Source organism: Capricornis sumatraensis, chromosome 5, assembly GCF_032405125.1.
Source record: "Capricornis sumatraensis isolate serow.1 chromosome 5, serow.2, whole genome shotgun sequence".
Taxonomy (NCBI): Eukaryota; Metazoa; Chordata; class Mammalia; order Artiodactyla; family Bovidae; genus Capricornis; species Capricornis sumatraensis.
The window spans coordinates 118,649,535-118,676,797 of NC_091073.1; the positions used below are offsets into that span (position 1 = coordinate 118,649,535).

Below are 27,263 nucleotides of genomic sequence, written 5' to 3' on the forward strand. Positions count from 1 at the left end.
TTACCGTCTGAGCCACCAGGGATGGTGGTCACACCGTATGTCAGTGAGGATTCAGAGAAACAGAATCTCTTCTTCATTGCTGTGGGGATTCAAAATTATACCACTCTGGGAAACAACTTCTCAGTTCCTTAAGGAAATAACCTCCCAATGTCATATGATAGATATATCAATGGCATTCTTCGTCATTTATCCTGGGGGAAACAAAACATGTTTACACAAAAACCTATGTATGCATGTTCACAACAGCATCATTTGTCACAGCCAAAACTGAAAATAACAGATGTGATACAACAATGTTACATTTATACAGTGGAGTACTCAGTTCAGTTCAGTTGCTTAGTCGTGTCCGACTCTTTGCGACCCCATGAATTGCAGCACACCAGGCCTCCCTGTCCATCACCAACTCCCGGAGTTCACTTAAACTCACGTCCATCGAGTCAGTGATGCCATCCAGCCATCTCATCCTCGGTTGTCCCCTTCTCCTCCTGCCCCCAATCCCTCCCAGCATCAGAGTCTTTTCCAATGAGTTAACTCTTCACATGAGGTGGCCAAAGTACTGGAGTTTCAGCTTTAGCATCAGCCCTTCCAAAGAACACCCAGGACCGATCTCCTTTAGAATGGACTGGTTGGAGTACTACTTAGCAATAAAAAGCAATCAACTATTGATACATACAACCACTTGCATGAATGTCCAGGCAAGTATCTCAGTGAAAAAAAGCCAGTCCTTAAAGGCTTCCCTGGTGGCTCAGATGGTAAAAGCATCTGCCTACAACGCAGGAGACCCAGGTTTGATCCCTGGGTCGGGAAGATCCTCTGGAGAAGGAAATGGCAACCCACTCCAGTACTCTTGCCTGGAAAATCCCACGGACGGAGGAGCGTGGTAGGCTACAGTACATGGGGTGGCAAAGAGTAGGACACGACTGAGCGACTTCACTTTCACTTTTAAAGGTTATATACTGTATGATTCCATTTGTATAATGTTCTTGAAATGACAAAATGACAGAAATGGAGAACAGATTAGTAAATGCTAGGGGTCAGGGGACAGGGATGGGGGTAGGGGAACAGAGGTACCTTGACCATAAAAGTGATGATAGAACTGTTCTGATTCTTAACTGTATCAAAGTCAATATCCTGCTTGCGATCAGTCAGTCAGTTCAGTTGCTCAGTCATGTCCGACTCTTTGCAACCCCATCGACTGCAGCATGCCAGGCCTCTCTGCCCATTACCAACTCCCGGAGTTTACTCAAACTCCTGTCCATTGAGTTGGTGATGCCATCCAGGCATCTCATCCTCTGTCGTCCCCTTCTCCTCCTGCCTCCAATATTTCCCAGCATCGGGTTCTTTTCAAGTGAGTCAGCTCTTTGCATCAGGTGGCCAAAGTATTAGAATTTCAGCTTCAACATCAGTCCTTCCAGTGAATATTCAGGACTGATTTCCTTAGGATGGACTGGTTGGATCTCCTTGCAGTCCAAGGGACTCTCAAGAGTCTTCTCCAACACCACAGTTCAAAACCATCAATTCTTCGACGCTCAGCTTTCTTTATAGTCCAACTCTCACATCCATACATGACTACTGGAGAAACCATAGCCTTGACTAGACGGACCTTTGTTGCCAAGGTAATATCTTTGCTTTTTAATATGCTGTCTAGGTTGGTGATAACTTTTCTTCCAAGGAGTGTCTTGTTATCTCATGGCTGCAGTCTTGTTATTCCATCTGCAGTGATTTTGGGGCCCCAAAAAATAAAGTCTGCCACTGTTTCCACTGTTTCTCCATCTATTTGCCATGAAGTGATGGGACCGGATGCCATGATCTTTGTTTTTTGAATGTTGAGCTTTAAGCCAGCTTTTTCACTCTCCTCTTTCACTTTCAAGAGGCTCTTTAGTTCTTCACTTCCTGCCATAAGTGTGGTGTTATCTGCATATCTGAGGTCTGCTTGTGATATCATACTGTATTTTTCCCCTACAAGTCAAGCCAAGCTGATTTAATTGTGTGGAGGAAATGATAATTGGGGTTCATTTAGAAAAAAATCTTTGTTGAGGACTTCCCTGGTGGTACAGTGGATAAGAATCTGCCTGCCAATACAGGGCACATGGGTTTGATCCCTGGTCCAGGAAGATTCCACATGGCGGGGAGCAGCAACTAAGTTCTCAAGGCCAAATTACTGAGCCCACGTGCTGCGTGAAACTACGGAAGCCCGAACACCCTAGAGCCAGCAAGTCGCAACTACTGAGCCCACGTGCTTACAGCCTGTGCTCCACAACAAGAGACGCCACTGCCATGAGAAGCCCGAGCAGCACGGTGGAGGGTAGCCCCTGCTTGCCACAACTAGAGAAAGTGCCCGCACAGCAACAAAAACCCAGCGCAACCAAAACTTAAATGAATAAATAAGTATAAAAGGAAGAAAATGTTATAAAAATCTTATTGAGCTATGATTCACGTACCATAAAATATGATTCAGTACACGCACAGGGTTGTGCAACCATCTCTGTTTACAACACTTTCATTATCCCAAAGGCAAACCCTGTACCCATCACTGTCTGTAACCTCATTAACCTCCACGCCCAGTCCTAGGCAACCACTAATCTCTTTTCTGACTCTATAGATTAGCCTATTTCATTTCCCATAAAGGGAATCATATAATACGTAGTCTTTTGTCTCTGACTTCTTCCACTCAGCATAATGCAGTCAAGGTTCATCCCTGTTGTAAAATTTATCAACACTTAATCTCTTTATATTGCTGAATCGTATTCCATCGAATGGATAGACTACATTTTATTTATCCATTCATCAGTTGCTGGATATTTGGGTGATAATATGAATGTTGCTTCTATAGACACTCATGTACCATGGTTTGTGTGGACATACGTGTTCATTTCTGTTAGGTGTAGATCCAGGAATGGACTTTCTGGGTCATGTGGCAACTCTATATTTAACATTTTGAGAAACCACCAAACCGTTTTCCACAGTGACTGCACCTTTTCACATTTTCATCAGGAATGTATGAAGGTCCGATTTCTCCTGTCCTATAGTTTTTTCAAGAAGTTACACTGGGGGACACGAGGTGAAGCGCACGCAGGATCTCTGTATTATGTTACAACTGCACGTGAATCCACAATGATCTCAAAATAAGTTTAATTTTAAAAAGTTTGGTGATACCTAGTGGAGATGTTAATCATCCTGATTTTGGAAAAGTCTACATTTCAATTTCCTGCAGTCCGTTTGGCATACTTCACACACACACACAAAAATCCCTCATTGATATTCAGTAGGAGCGTCAGCAATTTCCCTGTAATCCTGACGAATTCTTTACTGGGAGGCAGAACTGTGTAGCCAGAGGGAGTACGCATTTCTGGATGCTGTGAGCTCCGCAAAACTGGTCCTCAGACCCAAAAGTCCCGTGCCTATGACTGTTGACATGTGTGGAGAATGGAGACAAATTAGAAGTGGAGACAAATTAATGTGAGTCTCCTACTTTTACTGCACTTGATAGTGGGGGTACAGGAGTAGACGAAAATAGAAATGTCTCTATCGAATACGCGAGTGAGGCTGAATTTATTTCCACAGGTTATTTTTCTCCCTTTGTGAGACATCTCACGCTTTCTTCCTTCGAAGGGCACGCAGTCAGAGGATACCAGAAGGAGGCAGATGGCTCTGTTTTATGACACACAAGGTCCATGTCAGGGACGTGAAGGCCCGAGGCGCCTTCCAGATGTGCACGGACTTGTCGACAGGCTGAAATGAGTGATGGATGGGTTCGGACAGATCATCTGAATTGGTGGTCGTCGGCTGCCCTTTCCATGGTGATGTTTTCTTAAAGTCTCAACAGACTTACACGCCAGACTTAATTTTAGCTATTTCAGGCTGGCAGGGAAGCCAGAGCAGAGAGGGAGGGCTTGGGCCATGTTGTGCATGCAAAGAAAAGGGGCTTGGACTGATGTGACCCCATACCTGGCGCCTCTCATCCTTGAGAGGTGTCGGGTTTCCCTCCCTAGACCTCGTGTAGATCTGTGGTGTTTCTACGTTACACCATCCACTTCTGCGGCCAGTCTGGGCTTACTGGACTTCAGTGCGATGGGAGGGAGCGGAGGTGAACTTTACTGAAAGAACGCCTGAGAAACATGGGGCCCTCACAAGTGTGACTTTTTAGTTGCTGCAAAATGCTAAGTTATTAAGGACTGTCTTGCATAACTGCGCCCAGTGTTTTGAATGATTGTTGGAAGGGCAAACGCCAGCCTGGAAACTTAATCATAAAACAACGGCCAAAAAAGCTTTCCTGTATGCAGTGAGGTCGGATGTGAGTTCACTTTGCCCTGAAAAAAAATCCTAAATAGCTACTGCAAGAAATCAATCAACCTTAAATACTGGATAAGGAGCTCTTGAATAATTTAGCAGCTTCGATGTTTCTCCCCTGCTGTCTTCCATGAGGTCTGCTTTTCTGCAAAGACGTCCTCCATGTGGAGGCAAAGTGGGGATGGGAAGCTCCCACCAGTGTGGGCAGAAGATGCGCGTGCACCCCCTTCTACTTCCCACTCTGCACTCTCTAGCCAGGCCTCTCCCCCACTCCTGTGCTGCTGGCCTTCAAGCCTCAGCCACAAGCCCTCAGTTCTCCTGAGCTCCAGACCGCCTCCTGGTCACCTGCATTTTAATCTTCTACAGGCAGTTCAAACTCATCCATCTCAGACGGTCCCTGGGTCCTCTCACTCTGTCTCAGCATCCTTGGAGGCGGTCCCAGGTGTCTGACTCCATCACGCTCCTTAGCGAGCCTGGTTGTTGGAACAGCTCTGGTTTCTCCCATCTGATCCTTTTCTAGTCCGCTCCCGACCCTGGAGCCAGGCCTCCTTTTGAACACGGACTTGTTCTTGTAACTCTCTTTAGAACCACCCAGTGACTCTCAGGACCCTTTAGGGATGTCGTGCAAATCCCAGCCCTGAGCAGGACCTGGGCATTTTACTTCTTCACCTTCTCTGGCCAAGCTCCTCTGCGTCCCCTACACTGGAGCCCCGAGGCTTGAATCTTCTGGCCCCCTTTCCTACTTTTGCCACTGGGCTAGTTCCTGCTCACTCCTTTATGAGTCTTGACGATGAGAAAAACTTTGTAGTCACATTAAGAACTAGTCCAGGAAAAAAAAAAGATGCTAAAAGTATATACTTTTGGGATCTTCCCTGGTGGTGCAGTGGCTAAGACTCCATATTCCCAAAGCAGAGGGCTGGGGTTCGATCCCTGGTCAGGGAACTAGATCCCACATGCTGCAACTAAGATCCCAGTGCAGTCAAATAAATAAATATTAAAAAATGACAACAGTGGTCTAGTGCTTAGGAGACTCTGTGCTTTCACTACCTGGGCCCAGGGTTTGAGCCCTTGTTGGGGAACTAATAAGACCCTGCAAGGTGTGCCTGCTGCTGCTACTGCTAAGTTGCTTCAGTCGTGTCTGACTCTGTGCGACCGCATAGATGGCAGCCCACCAGGCTCCGCCATCCCTGGGATTCTCCAGGCAAGAACACTGGAGTGGGTTGCCATTGGACATGACTGAGCAAGGTGTGGGGCAGGGCCAAAATATATACATATATGTATATCATATATATATATCAACCCTCATACTCCTCAGAGGTTTTATCATTTGGTTCTTTTTTTCTCTGGGATCTTAATTTAAGAAAATTTCCATTAGGAATTTTTCTTTGAAAAAAAGCAATCTAAAATAAATTTAAGGTTTGCCTATTGAAAAAAAAAAAAAAGAATGAGTCTTAAGAAAGTGGCTCAGGTTTCACCAAGAAGTCTTTCTTCTTGATTCTTGACCTCTTCTAACAGCTTACCTGGTAAATTACTTCTCTGAACCCACAGGCTTCTATAAGGCACATAGTGTGAGACTGGGATTCACTTTTCGGTCCTCCCCTAAATTCCATAAACTCTTTGAAGGGGAAAAAACGACCCTGTTAGATTATATCGCCTGTGCCTGACATAGCAGGCATTGCAAAAATACTTCGGTGAAATGAATTGTTCGTTATTAGCAAATCAATTGAAAACACAGTGGGTGAGCAGATGATTTTAACAGCATAAATGGGCTCAGAGGTGATTTACTTCCACTCACTCTTGCTTCTCTTGGACCTCATTTCTGTTTCGAAATAATTACACCCACTTCCCCTTGAGCATCGGAGCTGGTATTTTGAGGAAAAGAAAGTGACTGTGCTAAGAAACAGGAGCAGCATTTCTATTTTAATAGACTCTGTCTGAGGACTAGAGGTTGCGGACAGCAGGTCCTGGTTTGGATGCCACCTTTGACTGTGTGGATCACAATAAACTGTGGAAAATTCTGAAAGAGATGGGAATACCAGACCACCTGACCTGCCTCTTGAGAAATCTGTATGCAGGTCAGGAAGCAACAGTTAGAACTGGACATGGAACAACAGACTGGTTCCGAATAGGAAAAGGAGTATGTCAAGGCTGTAGATTGTCACCCTGCTTATTTAACTTATATTCAGAGTACATCATGAGAAATGCTGGACTGGAAGAAACACAAGCTGGAATCAAGATTGCCGGGAGAAATATCAATAACCTCAGATATGCAGATGACACCACCCTTATGGCAGAAAGTGAAGAGGAGCTAAAAAGCCTCTTGATGAAAGTGAAAGAGGAGAGTGAAAAAGTTGGCTTAAAGCTCAACATTCAGAAAACAAAGATCATGGCATCCGGTCCCATCACTTCATGGGAAATAGATGGGGAAACAGTGGAAACAGTGTCAGACTATTTTTTTGGGCTCCAGAATCACTGCAGATGGTAACTGCAGCCATGAAATTAAAAGATGCTTACTCCTTGGAAGAAAAGTTATGACCAACCTAGATAGCATATTCAAGAGCAGAGACATTACTTTGCTGACTAAGGTCCATCTAGTCAAGGCTCTGGTTTTTCCTGTGGTCATGTATGGATGTGAGAGTTGGACTGTGAAGAAGGCTGAGCACCGAAGAATTGATGCTTTTGAACTGTGGTGTTGGAGAAGACTCTTGAGAGTCCCTTGGACTGCAAGGAGATCCAACCAGTCCATTCTGAAGGAGATCAACCCTGGGATTTCTTTGGAAGGAATGATGCTAAAGCTGAAACTCCAGTACTTTGGCCACCTCATGAGAAGAGTTGACTCATTGGAAGAGGGATTGGGGGCAGGAGGAGAAGGGGACGACCGAGGATGAGATGGCTGGATGGCATCACGGACTCGATGGACACGAGTCTGAGTGAACTCTGGGAGATGGTGATGAACAGGGAGGCCTGGCGTGCTGCGATTCATGGGGTCTCAAAGAGTCAGAGACGACTGAGCGACTGAACTGAACTGAACTGGAGAGCTCTGCCAGCTCTTACCATCGCTCTACAATTTTAGTTTCTGTTGAGTAAGAACAATTGATTTTTTAAAGTGCTATAGAAATTTGATAAAAACTGAAACTACTTCACTTTTAAAAACTGAGTAAAAACTCAAATTATTTACAACTTAAAATATAAGATATTTACTTATAAAATAAATATAAAAACTGATACAGCAAATAAAAAATAAAAACTGATATATAAAATAAAAACTAATACAAATTGAAATTATTTATATCTTAAAATATAAGATATTTAACACCATAACTATTAATCCTTCTGATCAATTTTAATCATTATATTTGGGAGAAAGGTTTTATTCCTTTTGACAGTTTTCTAAATAACAATTTCAGATAGTATAAAGTTAGTTCCTTCCTAACATTTACTTATGATTTCCTTTAAAGAGCATTTATTCCACAGAATCGTTTCGGAGAGTATGGTAACCAATTTCTACAGTTCAACAAGTCAGCTCAAAACTGTTTCAAAAGAGGTATCATTAAATAAGAGATGAAGAGGGACTTCCTGGTGGTCCAGCGGCTAAGACTCTGCACTCTCAATACAGAGGGCCCAGGCTGGAACCATGGTCAGGAAACTAGACCCCGTATGTTGCCATGAAGACCCCGTATGGTACAACTAAGACCTGGTGCAGCCAAATAAATAAATAAAAGTAAATATTTAACAACAAAAAAAAGATAAGAGATGAAGAAAAGGGACTAAACAAAAACAAAAACAAAATCCTTTTTGTCTGGCTTCTGTTAAATTTTCTTCTAACTTCCAAAAAACAGACAATGTTAAGATTTTGAAGATAGTCATTCAGCAAGTATTTACCATCTGCTATGTGCCAAGAACCACAAAAGGTGAGTCAGTTAAATATCTGGTGTGATGAGAAATTCCCATCAAAGATATGAAGTAAGAACCCTAAACATATATAGGTTAAATCTGTTTACTCTTCAAATTCTGGATCTGTGGAACTCTTTACTCAGGGTCTAGAATATGTATTTCTTTCTTCACAAAGAAATTCTTTTTTTTTTTTTTTGGCTAATTGAAATCTTATCAAGTTTGTGTTTAACAGGACTTACTGGGGAACTAAACACCTTCTATTACGTTGACAACTCTTATTATCCCATAATATCCCATAATTAGCAAATTAAAAAAATAAGTATTGCTCAGCCAGTTTAATTAACCTTTCAGTTCTTACTGCATCAAGCCATAAACTTTGAAATCTCTATTTCAAAACAAATAGAAATTTATATTCCTCTTATAAAGCAGTCCCTCAAATGATATAAAGTCTTTCTTCACTGTTCTCTACTCTCTCCCCTAAAACTATTAACCCTTCTGAGAACAGACTACTGTGAATCATTTTTCCAGCTCGTTGTATCCCCTTTTTATGGAAGCTCTGGCCAGAAACTGCTGGAGAGCTACAGAAGGGACTGCGACTGCTTCCATTTTTGTTCCATCTTGGTGTGTGTTAAGGGACCGAAAGGAAAGTTAAGCGGACCTGTTCCTGCCCTGCCACGCCTTCTCTGCTTGACCCCGGGGGGATTCTGTGCTCTTTTTTCACTCTCTCTGGTGCTATGTAGCTGATGAGGATGAACTGGGGACACAGAGCCAACTAAATACACGTGTAGAACCTCAGTGTGTCAACCTCTGGAGAAAGATTTGTACATCTCTTTTTTACTGTGATAAATTTTACCTGTGGTAAACTGCACCCATTTACAACTGTCTCAACTTGAAACTAGCACTACAATCAAGACACAACACATTTTGATTACCCCCCACCAAAGGTTCCTTGTGGTCCTTTGTGGTTCACCCCTATTTTTGTCCATAGTTTCAGGCAACTAGTAACCTACTTTTTGTTACGATGGGTATTTTCTAGAATATGATATACATGGAATCATACAGTACACACTGTTTTGCGCCTGGCTTATTTCACTCAGCATGATGATTCTGAGATTCATTCACGCTGTTCAGTGTATCAGTAGTTTGGTTTTTTTTTTTTTTTTTACTGCTGAGTAGTATTCCGTTGTATGTACGGATGTGCCATATTTTGCATCACCATTCACTTGTTTGATGGACATTTGGGAAATTTCTAAATTTTGACCATTGTGAATAAAAATGCTACGAAGATACATGGTCAAGTCTTTGTGTGGACACATCTTCATGTCTTTTGAACTAACAGCAAACAGTAGAATGACTGGGCAAATGGTTAGCCTTAAAATATTTTTTTATTTTTAGTTATTCTAGTGGGTGTATAATGGTTTCTTACATTGTGGTTTTAATGTGCATTTCCTTGCTGCTGCTGCTAAGTCGCTTCAGTCGTGTCCGACTCTGTGCAACCCCATAGACGGCAGCCCACCAGGCTCCCCCATCCCTGGGATTCTCCAGGCAAGAACACTGGAGTGGGTTGCCATTTCCTTCTCCAATGCATGAAAGTGAAAAGTGAAAGTGGAGTCGCTCAGTCGTGTTCGACTCTTCGAGACCCCATGGACTGCAGCCTACCAGGGTCCTCTGTCCATGGGATTTTCCAGGCAAGAGTACTGGAGTGGGGTGCCATTGCCTTCTCCAGCATTTCCTTGAGGACTACTTATATCTTGTTTATTGGGCATTCATAGATCTTCTTTTGTGAAGTGGCTATACAAATCTTTTGCCCATTTTTTAAATTGGATTTTTTGGGTCCATGTTGGGTTGTATGAATGTTGCATAGAGACACTTTTTTGCATAGTACATCTGTTTAATTATATAATGACTGTTCATGCAATACCTGCCTCAATAATTTCACTCAGATAATAAAAAATAATGGCATAATTATAGTTTAAAGCTGGTTCAATTATATGATTTTACAAGCTTATTTACTAAGAGTGAAAACAGGAGACTCTTAAGAATAGATAAAAAGATAACACGTGACACAGTGCTTAATGTTTCTGGAACTGTTGGAAAGACCCTGGTCCTTCTTCCCCTTGAGTGTGAACTGGACCTCGTGGCTTGCTTCTCATAGAACATAGCAAGGTGATGGGCTATCACTTCCACGATTAGGCTACATAAGACTGTGGCTTCTCTTGTACTAGTAGACTCGCTCCTTCCCCAGCAAGCCTTCAGCTGACACCTCAGCCCTGGCTGACGTCTTGACTGAAGTTTCATAAAAGACCTGGAGGCAGTTGACCCAACTAAGCTGCGCCTGAACTTCTGACCCACAGTAAGTGTGAGAGCATAAATACATGCTTTAAACTGATTAATTGGTGCTAATTTGTTATGCACCAACAGATGATGCAACAAGTTTTTAAAAATATAGTTAGGATTCAAGTTCTTTGTCAGATACATGTATTGTGAACATTTCATTCCATTCTGTGGCTTGTGTTTTCATCTTCCTACCATATTTTTCAAAGAGCAAAATTTTAAATTTTGATGAGATCCAATCCATCCTTTTATGATTCATGCTTTTCATGTCCTATTTAAGAAATCTTTGCCTCCTCCAACACCGTGACAATTTTCTCTAGTGTTTCCTCCTGGAGACTTTACATCTTTTTTCTGAAACTTTACATTTTGACTTTGACATTAGGTCAATGATCTGTTTTAGTTTAATTGTGTATTATGATGTGCGGTAAGGTTAAATTCTTTTTTCCCATGCTGATCTCCAGGTGTTCCACAAGGCTTACTGAAAAGACTTTATTTTCCCCACTGAACTGCCTTAGCACCTTTATCTAAAATCAGTTAACCACATCACAGTAGCCAAGACATGGAAACAATATAAATGCCCACCAACATACGAAAGGATGAAGATGTAGTACACACACACACACACACACACACACACACACACACACACACACACACACACACACACGTATATATACACCATGGAATACTTCTCAGTCATGGGCTTCCTCGGCGGCTCAGTGGTAAAGAATCTGACTGCAATGCAGGAGATGCTGGAGACACGGGTTTGATCCTGGGTTGGGAAGATCCCCAGAGGAAGGCATGGCAACCCATTCCACTATTCTTGCCTGGAGAATGTCATGGACAGAGGAGCTTGAGAGGCTACGGTTCATGGAGTCACGAAGCGTCGGACACGACTGAAGCGACTGAGCATGCCTGCATGCACTTCTCAGCCAAAAGAAAGAATGAAACACTGCCATTTGCCACAAACATGGATGGAGCTAGAGACTATCATACGAAGTGAATAAGTCAGAGAAAGATAAATATCACACAGCGATCGCTGGTATATGAAATCTAAAATATGACGCAAATGAACCTATCTATGAAACAGAAATAGACTCATACGCATAGAGAACAGACTGCGGTTTCCAGGGGGAGGGGAGAGGAGGGAGGGAAGGACTGGGCGTTTGGGACTAACAGATGCCAACTACTATACATAGCATGGAGAAGCAACAAGGTCCATGGATAGCACATGGAACTCTATTCAGTATCCTGTGATAAAGCATAGTGGGAAAGAATGTGAAAAGGAGCGTATATGTATATATAAGTGAATGACTTTGCCGTACAGCAGAACATTGTAAACTGTTTTTATTTGTAAAGTGTATTATTCATACACTCTGATTCTTACCTAAATATATCATCTTATGTTTCTTTATTCAAAAAAGACATTTCTGTTATTCTGCATGACATTATGTATGTAACCTATACATGTATACGTGTAAGATTGAAGCATTGCATATGTAATGACATGCATGAAGATATATGTGGATCTATGTGTATGTGTGTGTATTCCCCAGCATAGCCTCAATTGTTGGCAACGTGTAGCCCTCAGTGTGTGGCAGGTTGTACTAAACTGTAGTGGATACTGCTGGCTGCCTGCTTGGCATCCATTCGTCTCCTACCGCCTTCCTTTCCAGAACACCCCACTGATTTTGTCGCAATGTACCCTTTCCGTATACGAGTCATGACGGTGACTCAATCCCGGGCTAAAGGAAAGGACTTAAGGTTGGAGAGGCCAGGGCCCACATGCAGCTGCTCACGTCCCCACCCATCCCTCTTCCTGCCACAGGCAGCCTGGAGCCCTGACTGCTATTGAGGACCGGTCTTCAGAGGAAGCCAGTGCTGGGAGAAGGTGCTTCGGGCCTTGGCGACATCACTGAGCTGGCCTGTGTCCCACCTTGCCTGGGGCCTGTCTTACCTCTGGATCTGTAATGTGAGGCAATAGACGTCTTTGCCCTCCGACTCAGTGTGAGTTGGAATATTCTGTTCCTTTGCAGCCAAAACATTCTAGGTGATATTTGGTTTGGTTATTACATTAGATACAGGCCCTCCCTGCCCTCAGGAGATGATATTCTAATTCAGTAAAGATTATATCTAATTGTTCTCTGTACATTTCTGCATATGTAAGAGTGTAAAAACCTTACAGAGTACTTAAAAGAAAACTTTAGCAATTGCTTGGTGGACGCAAATACTAAGAAGGAAGGAAATACTTGAGAGGCAGTCTTCCTAAAGAGATGCTATTTGGGAGGGGGCACGCCATGCGGCATGTGGGATCTAAGACCTACCTTACTTTCCCAACTAGGGGTCGAACCCAGGCACCCTGCATTGGAAACTTGGAACCTTAGCCACTGGGTCACCAGGGAAGTCCCTGAAGAGATGCATTGAGGTGGATGTTGACGGAAGCAGGGAAAGGAGAGCATCTCAGCAAATGGCTGCAGCAGAGCACAGGCGCCCTGAAGGAAAAGACACCTGCAGGACACAGCAGGCCAACGGTATTTAGTGGAGTAGAGTGTTTTACCTTTTTATCAGGGGGTTCGCTGTCGCTCAGATGGTAAAGAATCCGCCTGCAATGCAGGAGACCCGGGTTCGCTCCCTGGGCTGGGAAGATCCCCTGGAAAAGGGCAACCCACTCCAGTATTCTTGCCTGGAGAATCCGTGGACAGAGGAGCCTGGCAGGCTACAGTCCACAGGGTGGCAAAGAGTCAGACACAATTGAGCAACTAACACTTTCACTTTCACAGATGATTTACAATGTGGGGTCAGTTTCAGGTATACAGCAAAGTGATCTAGTTGTACACACACACACACACACACACACACATATAAGTTCTTCTTTAGATTCTTTTCTATTATAAGTTATTACAAGACATGGTGCGTAGTTCCCTGTACTGTGTAGGAGGTCTTTGTAGAGGGTGGGGTGACCTTGCAGAGAAGTTAAAGAAAGATCAGTAGAGACCATGAGAAGCTAAGGGGTGGAATCAGATATCAAATGTAGGCTCTAAGGAGTAAATGTCAATCTCCTCAAACTGTTCTTGGTGCTATGAAAAGATTTTCATATCTGCGTGGAGTGGAGAGGGTTGGATAGGGGAGGGGTGGGGAACCAGCAGGAAAATTTCAGATGTCTGGACAATGAAGAAATTCAGCAAGTCTGAGGAGTAGCACAGAGATAAAAATAGTTTGGGCTTGGTACTTCAGTGGATAGGGAATAAATAGAAAAGAGACTAGAATATCAGGGGAAATTGGGAGGGTGAGCCTATTTGAGGCAAGAAGCAGGGAAAATGCTGGGATGAAGCTGTTAAACCTCAGATGTTGATTGCCTGGCCAAGAAGTGCCTTTCAGGATGTGAGTAGGGTAGCTGTGGGTATGTGGCTCTGCAGGAAAGGAGGAGTGGGTGGTTTAATTCATCAGCTGTGTGCCCCAAAGCACAGCTCTGGTGCCATTTTTGTGATTTCTGTTGTGTCCCCATACAAACTATATATTTATTTATTTATGCTTGGCTGTGTGGCACGTAGCCTCTTAGTACCCGGACCAGGGTTCAAACCTGAACTCCCTGCACTGGAAGCATCTTAACCACTGGACAATTATTTAAAATGATTTAAAAAAACTAGCCAAAATTCCATGAAGCCATAAGTCTGGATATTCTCAGCATTTCCCACCCCTCCCCCGCAATTCACAAATATATTGCTGTGAAAACTGTTCACTCTCACACTGCCCTGAACTCTTCTGGCATAACTCAGTGCCCCACCCTGCACTTTGGGAAAACTGGTCCAGGGGGACAAGGAGTTGGTACCGAGAGCCAGAGACCCAGGGCTGGTGTTCACAGCACAAACGGAGGAGACTTTCAGTGGGGGAGATGAGGCCCTCTTACTGAAGTGATATGAGGAATCCGAAGTATCAAAAGAAGCAGCCCCTGGGAGCAGCCCCACAAGTACATCCACTCCACCTGGAACAGGCCAAAGCAGGTGGTGAGAATGCAAGCCTTTTTTTTTCTTTTCCTCTCTTTTTCAATATTATTGAATGTGAGATAAGGATGCAAGTCTAAACTAGAGTTTTTAAAATGGTAAACTATGACCCATTCATGACTCGTGAAGGCAGTTTAAGGTGTCAGGACTACATTAGTTTAAAATGAAATAATATAGAAATATCACTTTGCATTGCAGGTTGGTGAGAGTAGTTATCATTTCAAGAAATCTGTCTTAATTATCTATATCTATGTGAATAATGGGCCAAGATTTTCTACCATAGTTTCCAGGTGGCACTAGTGATAAAGAACCCGCCTGCCAATGCAGGAGACGTAGAAGATGAGGGTTCGATCCCTGGGTAGGGAAGATCCCCTGGAGGAAGGCATGGCAACTCACTCCAGTATTCTTGCCTGGAGAATCCCATGGATGGGGGGCCTGGTGGGCTATGGTCCATAGGGTCACACAGAGTCAGACATGACTGAAGTGACTTGACATGTATGCATGCAAGGCCATAGACTAGACAATGAAAAAAGATGCTTATACCTTCTGGCACCTCTTGTTTGAAAGATTCAGTCATATGGATGGGAGAGTAGTTACAGGGAATGTTAAGCTTGTCACTAACAATGATGGGGAAGCTCTATACAGTCAGCAAAATCAAGACTGGGAGCTGACTGTTGCTCAGATCATGAACTCCTGATTGCCAAATTCAGACTGAAGAAGAAAGTAGGGAAAACCACTAGACCATTCAGGTATGACCTAAATCAAATCCCTTATGATTACACAGTAGAAGTGACAAATAGATTCAAGGGATTAGATCTGATATACAGAGTGCCTGAAGAACTATGGATGAAGGTTCATGACATTGTACAGGAGGCAGTGATCAAGACCATACCCCCCAAAAAGATATGTAAAAAGGCAAAATGGCTACCTGAGGAGGCCTTACAAATAGCTATGAAAAGAAGAGAAGTGAAAGGCAAAGGAGAACAGGAAATATATACCCATTTGAATGCAGAGTTCCAAAGAATAGCAAGGAGAGATAAGAAAGCCTTCCTCAGTGATCAATGCAAAGAAATAGAGGAAAACAACAGAATGGGAAAGACTAGAGATCTCTTCAAGAAAATTAGAGATACCAAGGGAACATTTCATGCAAAGATGGGCTCAATAAAGGACAGAAATGGTATGGACAGAGCAGAAGCAGAAGATATTAAGAAGAGGTGGCAAGAATACTCAGAAGAACTATACAAAAAAGATCTTCATGACCCAGATAATCACGATGGTGTGATCACTCACCTAGAGCCAGACATCCTGGAATGAGAAGTCAAGTGGGCCTTAGAAAGCATCACTACGAACAAAGCTAGTGGAGGTGATGGAATTCCAGTTGAGCTATTTCAAATCCTGAAAGACGATGCTGTGAAAGTGCTGCACTCAATATGCCAGCAAATGTGGAAAACTCAGCAGTGGCCACAGGACTGGAAAAGGTCAGTTTTCATTCCAATCCCAAAGAAAGGCAATGCCAAAGAATGCTCAAACTACCACACAATTGCACTCATCTCATATGCTAATAAAGTGATGCTCAGAATTCTCCAAGCCAGTTCGCAGTATGTGAACCATGAACTTCCAGATGTTCAACCTATATTTAGAAAAGGCAAAGGAACCAGAGATCAAATTGCCAACATTGCTTTTTTAGATCATCAAGAAAGCAAAAGAGTTACAGAAAAACATCTACTTCTGTTTTATTGACTATGCCAAAGCCTTTGACTGTGTGGATCACAATAAACTCTGGAAAATTCTGAAAGAGATGGGAATACCAGACCACCTAACCTGCCTCTTGAGAAACCTATATGCAGGTCAGGAAGCAACAGTTATAACGGGACATAGAACAACAGACTGGTTCCAAATAAGAAAAGGAGTACGTCAAGGCTGTATATTGTCACTCTGCTTATTTAACTTCTATGCAAAGTACATCATGAGAAACGCTGGGCTGGAAGAAACACAAGCTGGAATCAAGACTGCTGGGAGAAATATCAATAACCTCAGATATGCAGATGACACCACCCTTATGGCAGAAAGCGAAGAACTAAAGAGCCTCTTGACGAAAGTGAAAGAGGAGAGTGAAAAAGCTGGTTTAAAACTCAAAATTCATGAAACTAAGATCATGACATCTGGTCCCATCACTTCATGGGAAATAGATGGGGAAACAATGGAAACAGTGGCAGATTTTATTTTTGGGGGCTCCAAAATCACTGCAGATGGTGACTGCAGCCATGAAATTAAAAGACGCTTACTCCTTGGAAGGAAAGTTATGCTAGACAGCATATTAAAAAGCAGAGACATTACTTTGCCAACAAAGGTCCATTTAGTTAAAGTTATGGTTTTTCCAGTAGTCATGTATGGATGTGAGAGTTGGACTATATAAAGAAAGCTGAGCACCGAAGAATTGATGCTTTTGAACTGTGGTGCTGAAGACTCTTGAGAGTCCCTTGGACTGCAAGCAGATCCAACCAGTCCATCCTAAAGGAGATCAGTCCTGGGGGTTCACTGGAAGGACTGATGTTGAAGCTGAAACTCCATACTTTGGCCACCAGATGTAAAGAACTGACTCATTTGGAAAGACCCTGATGCTGGGAAAGATTGAAGGCGAGAGGAGAAGGGGACGACAGAGGATGAAATGGTTGGATGGCATGACCAACTCAATGAACATGAGTTTGAGTAAACTCCAGGAGTTGGTGATGGACAGGGAGGCCTGGCATGCTGCAGTCCATGGGGTCGCAAGGAGTTGGACACGACTGAGCGACTGAACTGAACTGAATTGAACAACGGTCAAATTTCCTTCCACCTAAGAGACACGTGCACAGTGTTGGGAAGAACTAGGGGGAAAATGCTTTCAACTCATTCATTTCTAAGCTGAAAGTAATACAGTAAACGTAATACAGAAACCCTAAAAAGAAAGTAAAATTGGAAGTGTTAGTCACTCAGTTGTGTCCGACTCTTTGCGACCCCGTGGACTGTAGCCACCAGGCTCCTCTGTCCATGAGATTCTCCAGGCAAGAATCCTGGAATGGGCTGCCATTTCCTCCTCCAGGGGATCTTCCCAACCCAGAGACTGAACCCGGGTCTCGCATTGCAGGCGGATTCTCTACCATCTGAGCCCCCAGGGAAGCCCACAGAAAACCTAGTGCACACCAAACTGCCTTGAGATGCTAGTTGGTGCTTTTCAAAGGTATATTCAGGTAGCTAGATCTGCATATCTGGGAGGAAATGCAGACAGACAGACAGACAGACACTAGTAATGAATAATGACTACTTGGTACTTCTACTTTTTCCCTGAACATCAAGAAATTAAGAGTGGTAATGGTTCACTGTTTTCCTGCTGGGAAGTGGGTGGTTGAGAGAACATTCTCTCTAGGGGATGGTTTGTGTGTTAAGATTGGGACCAGAATTGGGGATGAGGTTATGCTCATGAGGCTCAGCAGTCTGTCATTTAGCCATCCTAGGGACCCGTGGATTACAGCAGAGCCTACAACCGTCTTAAAGTGTGGTCAGAGGACTCCTGAGGGTCAAGCAGTCTTTTCGGAGAGCCCGCAAGGACACACCATCTCACGGTAACCCTGGGGTATCATGTGATTTTCCGCTATCTCTGTGTGCCCCCTCCCGTCAAGTCACCGGGAGACCCTAGCCCCTGAGCCCCCAGCAAGGCAGTAGCAAAGTTAACCCAACTTCTGCTCCAGGGCAAAAGCCTTTTCTCCTTAGAACGTCCTTGCTGGTGCAGCAAAGTGTATTCTGATGAACTCTCGACCCTCGAGTACATGTCTTCTTGGTATTCTGAGTGATGAAACAAGAAGCACACACAGAACACGTCTGTCACACGCTGCATATGGTAGTGCTCTCAAGCAAAGGCTCTGGTGGGACTGAGCTGCCTTTTAAAATAAAACACTGAAAACCCAAAAAACTGTGATTTCTCAGACTTGGGTGTCTGGAAGATGTTTTGTCCAAACTGAATGAGGTGAGTCTGTCGCTTCAAGCAAAACAACTGACGGGACTTGTTGCCGAAGACACATTTGAGTTATCAGGTAAAAAAATGGGCATTCTGGAGAAGCTATATCTGCCACAATCAGCTTGACAGCTTCTCACCACTTAGGGGGAAGTCTTCTGGGGAAGACGGGTGGTGTCATTAACAAATGTGATTTTGCTTTTTTGGGTACTGTGGAGTGAAACATGCCAACATTTGGATGATCTGCATAAATCATTGACCTGATATTTTCCAAATGACCAACGAATGATGTTACAAAATCATTCATGGGTTAAAGATTCACTCAAGGTGCAAGACAGAAGGGCAGATTTTAATGTGATAGAACAGATTCTATGAAATAGACGATGACAATTCATTAATATGGTTTCCGATTTCACATTGTAACTAACTTTTAAGGAATGACTACTTGTCAAGAAGACTACTCACAGTTTCCTCCTCTCAGACGTCCCTGCTGGTCCAGGGCTAACACTCTGTTCTCCCAATGCAGGGGACTGGGTTCGCTCCCGGGTCAGGAAGTGATCCCACATGCCACCAGTACGAGTTCACGTGCCACAACTAAGACCCGGAGCAGCCAAATAATTAAAGAAAGAAAAAAATGCTCCTCTCTTTTCCGACTATAAATCTGTGTGAGGCTGGATTTTTCCTGTGTACTTCCACCAAAACAATACATGGCAGTAGCACGGATGCAGAAGCAGGTATGGGACTCCCGCTGTCTCTGAACCAGACATTACAGATTCACTATAATGTAAAGCAAAGCCATCTTCTATTTTTTTTTTATTAAAAATGTATTTATGAGGGGCTTCCCTGCTGGCTCAGTGGTAGAGAATCCACTTGCCAATGCAGGAAACATGGGTTCGACCCCTGATCTGGGATGATCCCACATGCTGCAGAGCAACTAAGTCCATGCTCCAGAACTATGAATAGCCTGTGCTGTAGAGCCTGGGAGCCGCAGCTCCTGAGCCCACCTGCAGCAACTGCTGAAGCCTGCGCACTCCAGGGCCCGCGCTCTGCAACAAGAGAAGCCACCCCAACCACAAGCCCGCGTACTGCAGCCGGAGAGTAGCCCCTGCTCAGCGCAGCGACAGAAAAGCCTGCGCAGCAATGAAGACCCAGCACAGCCGCAAAGAAAGAAATAAAATTATTTTAAAAATTAACAAAAATTTATGATAATACGTAACGAGTTTACTATTGATCTTTTTTTGGTAAATTAATAACTAAAATTGCTCAGCTTTAATTTTTAATATGGTAAGAATCAGTAGATGAAGCTCATGAAAAATAAACCCTTGGGGTCCTCAATAATCATGAGTATAAAGGGGTCCTGAGACCAACAAGGTTGAAAACGGCTTAACTGCAAGGGAGCAAAACCCAAAAGCTCAGAAACAACTCACCAACTTGCACAAGTTAAAACGTCCTTTCATCCTCTCCTCTGGGGTTGCTGCTGCTAAGTCGCTTCAGTTGCGTCCAACTCTGTGCGACGCCACAGACAGCAGCCCACCAGGCTCCCCAATCCCTGGGATTCTCCAGGCAAGAATACTGGAGTGGGTTGCCATTTCCTTCTCCAATGAGAGAAAGTGAAAAGTGAAAGGGAAGTCGCTCAGTCGTGTCCGACTCTTCACGACTCCATGGACTGCAGCCTACCAGGCTCCGCCGTCCATCGGATTTTCTTGGCAAGAGTACTGGAGTGGGGTGCCATCGCCTTCTCCCCTCTGGGGTTAATGACCTTGAATTTTGGGGGTAGGCATTTCTGGAGTGGGTTTCCATTTTCTCCTCCTGATCTGCCTGACTCAGGGCTGAACCCGAGTTTCTTACACTGCAGGTGGATTCTTTATTGTATAGCACAGGGAATTATAGCCATTATCTTGTAATAACATTTAATGGAGTATAAACTGAAAAATACTGAATCACTACAATGTATACCTGAAACTAATATAGTAAATCAACTATATTTCAATTTAAAAAGCAAAAAAAAAAAAAACCCTCCAAATTTATATTCCCTTTTGTAAACCAAGAAGACCTGTTCTCTTTATCCCAGTCATGTCATTCATCATTTTTAAAATTCTTTTTTCAAAAGATATTAATTTGTTTATTTACTTGGCTGTGTTGGAGCTTAGCTGTGGGCACGTGGGAACTTCGCAGCATCATGCAGGCTCTTTCGTGGTGCACAGACTCTCTACTTGTGACACGCAGGCTCCAGACCACACGGTCTCATAGTCCTGGTATACTGGCTTGGCTGCTCTGAAACATATGGGATCTTAGTTCCCCGACTAGGGATCAAACCCATGCCCCCTGCATTGCTAGGCAGATTCTTTAACTGCTGGATCACCAAGGAAGTCCCTATCATTTTTTAATGTTACAAATTACCATGAAATTTGCTTGTGGAAAAAAAAAATGATACGTTTTTGCCTCAATGCTTTTCAACACGTGTGTGTGTTAGTCGCTCAGTCGTGTCCAACTCTTTGAGACCCCATGGATTGTAGCCAGCCAGGTTCCTCTGTCCATGGGATTTTCCAGGCAAGAACACTGGAGTGGGCTGCGAGTTCCTTCTCCAGCTTTTCAACATATACGTATATTCATACTGCAAAGCATTTTTAGCTGTTTTAGTGTTGACTGCTATAGTTTGAATTACGTTCAGTTTCAAAATGGTCGTTACAAAAAGAGTTCTGGATAATTAACAAAACATGCATAATTTAGCTACTCTCACCCACCAATATGACCAGGCTCCGTAACCTCAGGCTACTAATGTGATCAGACACGTTTAGGTGATCTGTGGGTTTTGCTCTTTTCTTGGAGGCATCTTCCCACGCTCTCTAGGTCCCTGTCAAAATCTCCACATGGTGGTCCCGTAGCAACTTCCCTTCCCCAACAGCCTGGGCATCTTTCCTGATGTCTGGGTCTTAATTTACACCTGATAAGGATGATAAATCCCCTGGAGTAGGAAATGGCTACCCACTCCAGTGCTCTTGCCTAGTTAATCCCATGGACAGAGGAGCCTGGCAGGCTACAGTCCATGCTGTTGCAGAGAGTCAGACATGACTGAACAACTGCACACGCATGCACATATGAGGGACCAGATGCTGCAGTATCTTTCTGAGGAAAGGCACATGAGGAGGCAATTCCGAGGGAACCTGGATGTCTAATGATGGCTTCCAACTGGATGCCCTGCCAAATTACCAAATTTGCAATCATTTCACCTCCATTTTGAAAGTACCACCCCATTGCCTGCTAGCTTCTGCTGTTCTGAAGTCTAAAACCATTCTGAGTCAGGATTCCAGTTTTTTTTAACTAACTTTTGTTCTCCTTTTCGCTGGAAGGACTGATGCTGAAGCTGAAAATCCCAATACTTCGGCCACTTGATGCGAAGAACTGACTCACTGGGAAAGACCCTGATGCTGGGGAAGACTGAAGGCGGGAGGAGAAGGGGATGACGGAGGATGAGATGGCTGGATGGCATCACCGACTCAATGGACATGAGTTTGAGCAAGCTCCAGGAGTTGGTGATGGACAGGGAAGCTTGGCGTGCTGCAGTCCATGGGGTGGTAAAGAGTCAGACATGACTGAGTGACTGAACTGAACTGAAACTTTGTTGCACCTCCTCTCTGGAAGGTTTACCCTGTCTTCGTCCCTGTTGTTTCTGAAATTTCATGATGCTGCGTCTTGGTGTAGGCCTTCTTTCTTTTCCCTCCTTCCCCCTTCTGTTTTGTTTCTTTTTGTATTGGGCATTAGTCTGGAAAGTAGGGCTCTTTCCTCATGGGCGAGGACCTTTTTCTCCTCTGATTCTCTTCCGATCTCCCTGGTTCTTCCTCTCCGGGCGAGTGTTTAGAGGTTGAACCTCCTGGACAGATGCTCTCGTTTTCTTTTTTATAAAATAATTTTTCATGTCTGCCTTTCGTCTACTTTCGGGGAGATGTGCTCAACTTTATCTTCCAGTGCAGGTATCAAACCTGGGTCTCCTGCACTGTAGGCAGCAGGGTCTTTACCATCCGACCACCAAGGAAGCCCATATCAATATCCATGCATATCTATCTGCATATTTTTATTTTCCTAGGACTCTTGATCATGGAATACAACCCCTCCCTTTTTTTTTTTAATAGCATCCTGATCTTGCTTCATGGCTGTAGTACGTTTTCCTGCCTTTAATTGCTTTGTCCAAGTTCCTTTTATTCTGTTTGCCTTTTGTCTTTGTCTTTCACAGCTGAGAGTTTCCTCCAAGTCTGGTTTTCCTTGGATTCATATTTAATAGGGATGCTCTCAAGAGCTAGGTTGGGGGCTTGGGGGGAGCTCACCAGTCCGTGTATAGGCTTTTACTTAATTTCTGTTTTCAGAGCCTGTACTCCTGGGCAGGCATTCAGAAAGCAGACTTATCTTCTCGTGAGGGTGGCAATCGGAGATGTCTGTATGGTAACTTTCAAACAAATTCACACCCTTGCCTTCAGAGGTCCCTGAGTCTTTTAGCCAGAGTCCCCAGGGCCCCTGTTTCAGCTGAAGGTAAGTTTTTCAAGAAGGGTGACAATTAAAACTAGGAGGATTCATCAGCAGAAGGCTTTAAATACCACCACGAAGGCTTTATGGAAGTGAAAGAAAGCCAATAAAGGAAAGCGGAGTGGGTCACAAAAGACGAGCAGCTTGGCTGTAAATGTCATTCAAGAGCTTCAGGGAGTTGCAAGCTTACTTATCGAGGCCTTTGCCAGAGCCTCTTTGGTGCCTGGGTGGCCTGGTCTTCGTATACTGTTCAGTTTATGACTCTAGAAAAGTGGCACAGATTTCTGCAAACCAGACATAGAGACACAGACATAGAGAACTAAGTATGGACACCACGAGGGGAAAGGGGGCTGATGGAATGCACTGGGAGACTGGAGTGGACATATATGCACTATTGATACTGTATATAAAATAGACGACTAATGAGAACCTACTGTACGGCACAGGGAACTCGGCTCAGTGCTCGGTGGTGGCCTGAATGGGAAGGAAACCTAAACAAGAGGGGATATATGTATGCCTATAACTGATCCACTACACTGTTCAGCAAAAACTAACACAGCCTTGTAAGGCAACTATACTCCAATAAAAATTATATATATAAAAGAAGCATGCCAGTTGAAAATTAAGTTTTGATTAGCATTGCTCTCCTTCAGTGGTCCTAAATACCGTTCAAAGTTTTTTTTAATAGATGGTGATGGACAGGGAGGCCTGGCGTGCTGCGATTCATGGGGTCGCAAAGAGTCGGACACGACTGAGCGACTGAACTGAAATGAACTGAAACAACAATTTACACAATTTAAAAAAAAAAAAGCTTCATTATCCCCAGCAGCTCAGAACCTTTTTGCCCAGTTCTTCCTTCCCTAAACTTGATCCGTCAAAGCTCGTGCCTTCTGGGTGCTGGGAAAGGCTCTTTGCAGACACGGTGACACGGGCTTGGGAGAGGGCAGAGGAAAGGACGGCTCCACCATGACCGCCACCGAGAACACGAGGGCACACAGCATCTTAGGTTTTCAAGCGAAGGATGATCCACAGGTGAACCAAGAGGAACCCACTCCCGGATCTGCAGCGTGAAGGGGGTGCCCGCTGTGCCTCACCACTTCTCCCCCAAACTCTCCCTGCCCTTGGTCTGATAGACAGAGAACTGAGAAAAATCAGTGGTGGTGGTGGTGGGCGGGGGAGCTCAGAGACACGGGCTGGGTTACTGCTGTTGATCCACTCTTGAAAAGGAAATTGTTCCCACATTTAACCTCAGGAGAGCCACCCAAATTGTAGGCATTACTCAGGAAACAGGTGAACAGGCTATGATGTTTTATTTCTCTCCTTATGTGCTGTGTCCTGGGGCTTTCTTTGGAAAAGAACAGCTGTAGTTTTATGCTCGTCAAGGGCTCAAAGCTGGAGGCCCCATCTCGGTGCACCCTTGACTTGCCACGGGAAGGAATCAGCCCCATGAGGATAAGACAACCCGCTGATTCCTCCCGGGAGGCATTCGCCATCTGGAAGCCCTCACTCCCCATGGCTGTGCCCTCACATGCTCCATGGAGAACTGCTGGGGTGCGGAGTGGAGAAGACACCCAGACAGCCTCTGCCGGACACAACGTCCCCCGAGAGGCGGGCTAGCCTGAGCCAGGAGGGTAAGTTCCGGAGCGGACCCTGGAGCCTAAGCCTGGCTCTCGCACGTGAACATGGTTTAAACTCCAGCACTGGCTGCACTGTTTGCCCGGCCCAGGGCACAATCGGAATTGAGCATTTCAAGGTGACACCGCAGAGCGCTGCACTGGGAGTGGGCCCTTCTGAGCAAGGGCCCCGTGTCCCGGGGGCTCAGAAGGCAGAGAATCGGCCTGCAGTGCAGGAGACCTGGGTTTGATCCCTGGGTGGGGAGACCCCCTGGAGAAGGGCATGGCAACACACTCCAGTATTCTTGCCTGGAGAATCCCAAGGACAGAGGAGCCGGGCGGGCTTCTGTTTATGGGGTCACAAAGAGCTGGACACAACTGAGCGACTCTTTCCTGTGTCACTGCGTGGGTCCCACAACCATGTAGCCATCAGTGCCTCAGTGTCCCCATCTGTAAATGGGACTCATAACTGTACCTACCTACCTCAGAGGGCTACAAAGAATATTCATGTTAACTACATATAAGGCATTGACACCAGCATTTAACAAGAACTTGAGGAATGACTACCACATCCCCATACAACCTACACTTCACGTCATCAGACCATCTCAACATATTACCCACATCTGATGAAAATACAGCCCGCTGGTTCTCTGTGATATGGTCCAACAGACAAATCCAACTTTATAAATCTGGTTAACAGCAACCTGCCAATGATTACACGCTTTTTAAATCCTGGGATTTTTTTTTTTTTTCAGTGAATAAACTATAATGACTGAAAACTCAGGCTAAACCTATAATCTTGGTAGTACTCTCTTGTGCTTCATTTTTGTGGTTAACTTTAAAAAATGATAAGTACATCATTGTTTAGCATGACCACAGAGAAATATAAATGATGTGTTGTCTGATGAATCAAGAAAGACTGGAAATAACTAGCAGTTTTAAACAGAGGACAGGGCCTTCTCTGGTGGTCTGGTGGCTAAGACTGTGTGGTCCCAGTGCAGGGGGCCCCAGGTTCAACCCCTGGTCAGGGAACTAGATCCCACATGCTGCAGCTGAAGACCCCACATGCTGCGGTTAAAAGAGCACGCATGCCCCAACCAAGGCCTGGTACAGCCAAATATATCAATATTAAAAAAAAAACCTAAAAAAATTAAAAGAGGACAACACAAAATATGCTATTAATACATGTCAATGAGAAAAACATTTTATTTCTTATGCAAGTATCCTTAGGCCAACAATATATTTAGCTGAGCAGAAATCTTTGAAAGACCAGACCCATTTATAAGGATCTGAGTAAAGGCATGCCAATGTCTTGGAGAGCGTCAATGAGGAACATGTGATTTTTTTTTTTTTAATTTATTTTTACTTAAAAATATTTTTGGCCATACCACTCAGCTTGTGGGATTTTAGTTTCCCAATCAAGGATCAAACCTGGGCAGTGAGAGTGCGGAGTCCACTGGACCGCCAGGGAATTCCCTGAGAAAGATGCTTTTTAACTAACCTACAGCTAGCATCACTAAACATCTAGAACATTGCTCTGATCATTCCATCGATATCTTTTCTGGTGTAGACGAATAAGGAGCTGGTTTATATTATTTCGACTGCTGCCCTTCTATATTAAAGGACGAAGCTGGAAATAAGACACAGAATCTCCTTATGGGTGCTGCTGATCTAAGTCAATCAGAATTTAATTCAGTAAGACTGGAGGGGAAGAGAACGAGATAAGATGGATGGTTAAAGAATTCCTGGTTCCACAATGAACTGCATGAAGGCTCTGCTTGACTTTTGGCTCAAGTAGTGAAGGGACTTGGTGACCCAGCAAGCAACCTGGGTCCAAGCCAACCTGTTACGATGCTGTTTTGTTTTGTTTTTTTTTTTTAATATTTATTTATTTGGCTGCCTCGGATCTTAGTTATGGCACAAGAGATCTCTGTTGCATCATGCAGGGTCTTTTGTTGTGATACAAGGACTCTCTCGTTGTGGCGCCCAGGCTCGGGCGTTGTGGCGGATGGAACCCGTGTCTGCTGCATCAGAAGGGGGATTCTTTAGCCACTGGACCACCAGGGAAATCCCTCCAGTGCTGTTTGAATGGAAATAAAATCTGACCTGATTCTATGAGCTCGACCAAACATATTTATAAATATCAGCACTAGTTGATCTTCTCACGCTGGTCTTGGTGGTTTATTTAAAGCAGGCTCTTTCCCTTTAATTTTGTTCCGAACAGACCTTCTTTCATGATTTGTGTTTGTTTTGTTCAGGCAGGATAGTCCCTGCTCTACTGCTCTTGCTGCCTCCTCCCTCTGTTTCTCAGAAAAATAAATTTGAACTGGTTTTGCTTTGTTCAGGGCAGGCTGTGGTGTGTACACCCTTCCATTTAAGTCAGGCCGACAAGCTAAACGCTGACTACACGCTAAGTCCTGCGGCTGCTGCCTCTAAAAGCCTTTATGTTTGCTCTCACCACCTTATTAAAAGGCAGGGGACGAGGATTTGTGCTGACGTTAAGGCTTTCCTCTCACATCACTCGGATACCTTAACACAGGGGTCCCTGCACGGTCACTGACCGTGTTTTCAGATCTAAGGCACACAGCTGAATGCACTCGATGGTTTAGGCCAAGTGGG

At 44.2% G+C, this 27,263-nt stretch overlaps 1 protein-coding gene across 10 annotated transcripts in view; it reads right to left on the reverse strand.

Moving 5' to 3' along the window:
• PRKAG2 (protein kinase AMP-activated non-catalytic subunit gamma 2) overlaps window positions 1–27,263 on the reverse strand; it is a 314,724-nt gene that overhangs the window by 65,571 nt on the left and 221,890 nt on the right. Inside the window, exon 4 of one of the 10 annotated variants that reach the window (XM_068972782.1) lies at window positions 26,146–26,151. The exons of the other annotated variants lie outside the window; for them this stretch is intronic. Coding sequence (XP_068828883.1) covers window positions 26,146–26,151 — 6 coding nt within the window. The remainder of the gene's footprint in view (window positions 1–26,145; window positions 26,152–27,263) is intronic. 10 annotated transcript variants of the gene reach the window in all.